General features: G+C 31.8%; 1 protein-coding gene across 1 annotated transcript; it reads right to left on the reverse strand.

Annotated features, from left to right (window-relative positions):
• Window positions 1–933: 933 nt before the first annotated feature.
• Window positions 934–4,706, reverse strand: LOC9323168 (cytokinin hydroxylase). The gene is made up of 4 exons (XM_021033938.1): window positions 4,309–4,706; window positions 3,600–4,059; window positions 2,891–3,263; window positions 934–1,472 (listed from the first exon to the last, which is right to left on the reverse strand). The coding sequence occupies exons 1-4, from the start codon at window positions 4,694–4,696 to the stop codon at window positions 1,050–1,052; spliced, it is 1,644 nt and encodes a 547-aa protein (XP_020889597.1). The 5' UTR covers window positions 4,697–4,706; the 3' UTR covers window positions 934–1,049.
• Window positions 4,707–7,428: the final 2,722 nt, after the last annotated feature.

A 7,428-nucleotide genomic window follows, 5' to 3' on the forward strand; every position in this document is an offset into this window, starting at 1 on the left:
ATTGTTTTTGTTAACAAAATGTGAGTTATTTGAGTAAATTTAATTTCGAAACGACTTTATTTAATGAATATAAGCCTGTCGACAGAAAAACTACATATATAAAAATTCCTTCACCTAAAATATAAATAATTCTGTTGACAAAAGAAAGTATACATATAAACTGTTATAAAAATTGTAGCCATCAACCCACTTTCACCCTCTTTCATATGACTTGCAATGTGGTTTTCTATTAGACTCGTGATAAAATCATTAGTCTTGGCAAATGGTTAAAAAAAAAAAACTAGTTCTAACGTTAAATGTTGTTTGATGCAGTGCATTTCCACTTCGTTTTGAGTTTGTATTTCTTTGATTCTTTCCATTATTTTTTAGAAGTTGACTTTGATGATTTCCATATTTTGGAGTTGAGTTTGGATAGAATTTTTTTATTTCTTTTTTCTGTTAAATGTTATTAGCACAAAAAAAAAAGTTCCCCTCAAATAGAGAGTAATTGAAGGTTACAGAATAGATGACAAAAAAATAAAATAAAGGTTACAGAATAATCCCCAATCGAGTACAAAAAATTACAGATTAGTAATAAAAAAAAATTCCAATGGGACGTTGGGGGAGAAGCACTTTGAGAAATCGCTCTTCTCAAGCAACGAGGATAAGATTCAATGGAAATAATACAATCTCTAATTAAAAGTAATAAAGTTTATTTTGTTTTTGTTCTTATAGATTAGTCAAAGAAAGAGTATCATTTGGGGGTCATGGGCTCATGAGGCCCGAGTGTCGTCTGCTTTCAGAGTGTTGGATAGATGAATAATCATGCATGTTGTACAATATTAGTATATTACAGTAAAATATCCAAATATTGTAGTTCAACGCAAGGCAACTCGAAAATGTGTCGCTAATTTTGAAATAACTTGCAACCTATTTCAATTTGTAATTATCAAGAAAACAAAAATTAAAACTCTTCATTATACTCATTACAAAATCGTTTCAATTACAAATCCCTCATGTCACTCAAAAATAAGTACTCTCTCAGGAAGCTTAACTAGATAAGTCTCCCTTCACGGATCAAGTGGCTTTAAAACTAATTGAACTCCATACTTAGGTTTTATAGTAAGCACAACTATAGGAGCATGTCTATAATTCTCCGATATTTCGAAACTGAATTTGGAAACAAGCATTGCTAATATTATCTTCGCCTCCATCATCGCAAAAGTCTGGCCAATGCAGTTCCTAGGTCCAGCTGCAAAAGGCATGAAATGGCGACTAGATGCAAAACTTCTAGTCGTAAATCGTTCAGGGTTGAACTCGTTCGCATCTTCGCCCCATAATTCTTTACTATGATGGATAGCAAGGACAGGGATCCATATAGATAAACCTTTAGGGATGATTAGGTCACCTAGTTTTATGTCTTCAAATGCCATTCTTGGTAAAAGAGTAGCAGGAGGGTAAAGTCTTAGTGACTCGTTTATCACTTTGTTTAACTGTTGAAAAAAAGAAAAATAAAGAGAGAAAGATAAGTTAGTTGAATATTAAAATATATAAAACCCTTTTAAGATATCATATCTAACAATCTTGTGAAGTGCCTTATGACTCTTTCTCAAGGATCTTTACTTGATTTTAAGAATTGCCTTTCAATCTGTCAAAATCGTTTAATGAATGATTTCTTTTAGTATTTTATGCAAAGCATGTTGTAGTGTTAATCTTTTCAACAAGTGGAATATTTTACTTATCTCATTATTAAAATATACCTTAGTTCAATTTAAATGTGGAAAGGCAATTCATCATGAGTCTCTCTATTGGTCTATCTAATAAAATGAAGCAATGCCAATGTTAATTTCACTTAGTCTAATAACTAATAAATATCTGCAATTTGTTGTATGTCATACATGAAATGAATGATCTGACTTGAAACTATATATAACAATTAATGAAATAAATCAATAATACATTAACAATTTTTGTAGATATATCATATTAAAGTTGACCAGATATGTACTAATTGAAATTTAGTTACGGAAGAAGCACTACGACTTAGTGGCATTGCCTGTAGTGTGTTGAATGAACGTAGTACCCCACCCGCACCCATAAAAATTGGCGTTACAATCAAAAAACTTTTTTTTTAAATGAAAGATATAATTGTGATTCTATCCTAATTCTCGACCAAAGTCAAAACTTTAGTAGACATGTGTATATGCATAACAACGCATAAGACATTATCACATATGTTTCAATTGTTTGAAGTGTTATACTACTTCTTTTAATATCTCATATTTTTATTTTTAAGAAATTATTTTATTTTGTAAAATCGTAATGGAAACGTGAAACTCATATGATCTTTCTCTTTCCGTTTGCTTTTAAATATTCAAAAGACTTCTGATTTTTTTGGGTCAACTAACCTTTACTTATTTATTTGCGTAGGTTTAAAGGCGAACCAATAAAGAAAAAAAAACAGATAACGAATTCTAGCTTTACGAGCGAGAAAATTACCTACCTCAAGATTAGACAAACAAAGATATAAAACAAAATAGAAAGAAGAAAGACTCTAAAAGCTGCGGTTTTATGTTAAACACGAATAAAAATCATTATTTTATAATTCATTAGGCACTAATCGAACTTTCGAGAAGGACATAACGCCTAATCAATCAATCAAAGATTAACTGGAATTTATATTTAATATATATTATTTATTTTTTAATATTTTGTTTGCATAAAATTAAAAATATGATGTTAATTTTTTAGATATTTCTTTTCATTCTTAATATTTTATTATTAAGATATTAGAAATATATTAACCATGATTTCGGATGCCTAAGCTAAAGTAAGACAAATGATAAGAATTAACCATTGTTCCATTAAAAAACGACGAAGGAAGGTGATAGTGTGAGTGAAAAGAACGTACCGAAGTAAGACTTGAGAGCTGTTCAACGGAGGGGACACCATCTTGGCCACAAACTTGCCTGACCTCATCGCGGACCTTGTCCTGCCATGTGGGATTATGAGCAAGGAGCATGAGAGTCCACGTGAGGAGAAGAGAAGTTGTCTCATGACCGGTGAAGAAGAAAGTCTTGCACTCATCCATTATCATTTGAACATTAAGGTTGTTCTTGTTGCGATCCATCTGGTTCAATAGAAGCCCTAAGAGGTCATCTCCATAGGAACTACTCCGACCGATCTCTACACTGTCTCTTCGGCTCTCTATAATCTCCATCAAAAGACGTTCCACTTCCGTTTTAAGAGACTTTATCTCTCTATTGTATTTGCTCGGTAGAAACCTTTTTGAGACACAAAGATTAATTACACGTTAAAGTCATTAATTAGATGCATGCAACGTTTTTACGTTGGCGCTAGCAAAAAAACAGAAATAGTAAAATATGTCAGTGGATATATTTAAATTAACGTTTCATTAAATTAAGTAAAATATACTAATAATACTTTATTATTCTTTTAGGATATTTTATTTAATAAAAAAGCCGCGAAATGGCAAATTTTGTTTCTTTCAATTTTAGTCTTAAAAGTTTGTAGAATCGTAGAATGATTTAAGATAACTTGCAATATTCATACACAAAAAAAAAAGAAAGATTTGTGAAAAAAAAACAAAAGATACTTACCGGCTACCGGGAAAACAGAGGTGGCGAGTGGCTTGAGCACATAGACGTTGAAGAACAGTGAGTAGACTGAAAAGCTCCTTTCCTTTGTCACAACTGCTTCCAAACTCGGTCCTCGATATTATATCCGCCGTGAGCCGCCGCATCTCCTCTCCGATTTCCACCTCTTCCCCAACCTCCTTTCTCAGCCTCTCAGCCATCATCTTCGTGCACTCCACCATATGCTTCGCGTATCCTTTGAGCCTATCACGTGTGAACGCCGGAGCCGCCATGTGGCGTTGGTGGTGCCAAGCCTCGCCGTTGGCCATGAGGAGCCCCCGCCCTATAAACCCTTTAGTTCCTTGTTGTTGCAGCCACGATTTTCCGGTGACCGGATTGTGCTTCGTTAGCAATTCCTTAATCATCTCCGTCTCCGTTAGACATAGCCTCGGTTCTGTCCCGTTCCACACTATAAATCTCTTTCCTACAAGAGGGCATTTCAGTCATTTTCGATTGCGTAGATGTGTAATCCAATAGAAAATGCATTGTAGGCATGTCCGGTCCAAAGCATAAGCAAAGGAAACTATAATTATCCGCTTCATGTTTGAACGTTAATATTTGGGGAAAAAATATTAAATTTTATTTTTCAGGTAACATAATAGCATAAAAAAAGACGTTTTCTAAATTATAGACGGACATCCAAAAACGTTGAACGAGCGTTAATGGTGCATACCGTATTGTTTGGACCAAGAGACATAATGAGGAAGAAGGCGTGGGACGATGTTATGGTGGATGGAGGAGCAGTCGTTAGAAGCGGATTGAGAGAGCATTTTGGAGATATCGATGATGTTTCCGGTAAGGAGACGGGGTTTAGGGCCGGTGATGCCTTGACGTTCCATAAACTTCTTGATGCGTCTTGGTGTGAGGAAGTAGCAACAAATGGAGTCGTATAGGACTCTCAATATCAAGGTCATGACTATCACGAGGACATACTTTAGTACTAATGTAACCATCATCTTTAATTTCTTTGTTTTATTAAAAAAATAAACAAGATTTTGAGAAAGAGAGAAAGAGATTGTTTGGTAAGAGATACGGAACAACATTGTTGAGTACCAAAGCATCTATTTATAGTGCTGCAGAGGCTGCAGTGGAGTTAAAACGGTATTAATTCATTCTTGTTATTTTATTTTATTTAATCATTTACTTTCTCAAAAATGTTTTCAACTTTTTAAAAACAAAGACTTATTTATTTGTATTTTTTTTCCGGGACTTCATTTTTATTATAGAAAAACACGTACGGAGAAGAAAATTCGTCGACTAATGGCAGATCCTAAATTCAATTATTATTATTATAACAGATATTGTGGCTAGTGTTACACTTTCTAGTTTATGATTTATGATTTCAGCTGTAAGTAATCCTTCGAATTTTGTGTGTTTCAATGAAATTAATACTCTATAAGTATGATTGGTGAAAGTTAGTTGTTATCTAGAAAACTGTGAAATTTAATACATTCATTTTTTTTTTTTTTGATAAAATACATTCATTTTATTTAAAATTAGATTTTCTTGTAAAGAGAGTATAGTTGAGAGAGTAGTAGATTTTTTTAAAATAACGAATTATACATATATATCTACATATATTTTAGTAACGAGGATATAGCATATAGCTGGAAATATTATTTATGTAGAAATATGATCATCAATTGCAACTTATAAATATGAGAAATTGCACTAAATATTTATCCACTAAAAACGTTGGGGACAAAATTTGCGGTTCACACGATGCATTACAAATATTTATACTATCAAGAAAATAAGATCGGGTCAATCATTTATGGTACGATATACTATTTGATTTTGTCCGATAGTTACTTTTTTTTTTGTGTGTGGGTACAGCGTTAGATAACTATTTAAATCGCTTTTGCCTTTCAAAAAATGCGTAACTTTATTCTTGCAAAATGTATCTGAGTCAGATCCAAAATTTCATTCTTTTCCATATTATTGGCAATAACCAGATTTATATTTTACATGCTTATCCACTTGTGTGATTGAAATCGACTTGGATGACTTATTTAGAATGAATTTGGCCGGCTTGGGCATTGTGGAAAGATGACGGATCAGGATCGATGCTCTCCCGAAGAAAGCGGAATGTACAATGACCGTCTTACACCATGTACAAGTGAGTAGCCGAACATAGTCCAGAGTAGAAAATAAAAATTTGTATACATATAAACTAGAACCTATAATATTTTAGAAACTATTTGATCACATATTTAAATTTGTCTCTCAAAAATATTTTGAACTTGGTATATATATATAATTTGAAACGGTTCTATTAAACAGTCCAATCAACGTGGGGTTTAGAAGGTGATTGCCACTCGCTAATGGATGTGTTGAGTAAGCATAAATCAACTAAGTTACACCTATGCCAATTTTTCACAGACAATTGGTGCCGGAACTGGTATTTCTGGATAGTCGTAATGATATTTACAAAAAGAAAAGATAAACAAAGTGTAGATCGAGTAGCTAAAAGAAAACTGTAATTCGTGACTCTTGTTCCAAAACAACGTTTAAATATAATAAAAATGACATTTGAAAAACAAAATCTTTTTCATTCGAGCTCTCTTTTATATAGATTTTCTTACTAATAGCATTTTTAACTTGTCCTCCAGTAATTTGTAATTGATAGTATTGATGTTATAACTTAATTAAGATGTTTTAATATAATCTAATACTTAATGTTTAAAAATATTAATTTGTTCTAAAGAATTGATATTGTTACATATATGTCGATTTATATACTTTTATGATTAGAAAGAAGATTTGCCGTCAATTAGAAAAGCAAAAGCAGTGATGGGTAAAGATTGCGTATCTTGGGAAATGAATATGAAAAGCAAAGAAAACTTATACACATCATAATAATCTTGAGAAAACTAGCTTGCCCAGATTTCTACAATCCACTAAAAAAATTAAAAAGAAATAAGATAAACATATCTGAATATTCTTTCAAAGATTATCTTCACTGTTTTATTTACTTTTATCGTCACTTTCTCCTTTGAAGAACATGTTTGGTGACAAAGTCATTCCGTAACAACCGGTTATATGAAGGAATTTATTGTACACGTTTATAAATAATGAAGAAATGACACAACCCTTGAATCAGGGATGTTTCCTTCACTTTGAATTTACATATTGAGCTTAATTCGTGCTATATACTAACTAGTGTTGTAAAAAATGATTTGGATGACCGTTTGTCTAAACGGACATTCTAGACAAACAGGCTTGGTGACGGTTGTGTAATATGATACCTAAATTTTAGTAACTCGTTAGCTGAATTTCGATCATGGTAGATGTCTTGTAATTGTCTTATAGATGTTTACTAACAAAGAAAAAAATGATTTGAAGGAAATATCGATTATAGATGTTATAACAACTAAAAAGGAAAATGTTTTGAAGGCTAATATCGATAATAACAAAATAGTTTGAAGGCTAATATCGATAAAAACAAAATAGTTTGAAGGCTAATTCATTCTTCATATGAAACAGGGTAAACTATGGTTCAAATTAGATAAATTATTTCTAAAATTAAGATTTGTGCGGTAATTTTGCTAATTTCAAAAGTTCATATTTTATTTTGGTTAATTAGTATAATTTTTCCTAATGACTGCATAATGTTCATAATTTTTTTCTAGTTTAGTATTATCGATCATAACCTATATACATTAAAATCTTTTTTCTCATGTTAAGTAACTCATCATGTGAACAAGTAAGTGTGTGAGAATTCTATCTGGAAACTTCCTAATACAACCAAAATATATTTCAAGATACTACTATTCGAAAATGTCACTAGACT

The sequence above is a fragment of the Arabidopsis lyrata genome (assembly GCF_000004255.2).
Source record: "Arabidopsis lyrata subsp. lyrata unplaced genomic scaffold ARALYscaffold_2, whole genome shotgun sequence".
Classification (NCBI taxonomy): domain Eukaryota; kingdom Viridiplantae; phylum Streptophyta; class Magnoliopsida; order Brassicales; family Brassicaceae; genus Arabidopsis; species Arabidopsis lyrata.

What these genes read in the sequence shown, in the direction of transcription:
- LOC9323168 (XM_021033938.1), bottom strand. Translation starts at nt 4,696, where the DNA reads ATGCTTTGGTACTCAACAATGTTGTTCCGTATCTCTTACCAAACAATC. An exon ending in CTCTTGGTCCAAACAATACG is followed by an intron (nt 4,060 to 4,308) that starts GTATGCACCATT and finishes GCCCTCTTGTAG; the next exon opens with GAAAGAGATTTATAGTGTGG. An exon ending in CTCTGTTTTCCCGGTAGCCG is followed by an intron (nt 3,264 to 3,599) that starts GTAAGTATCTTT and finishes TGTCTCAAAAAG; the next exon opens with GTTTCTACCGAGCAAATACA.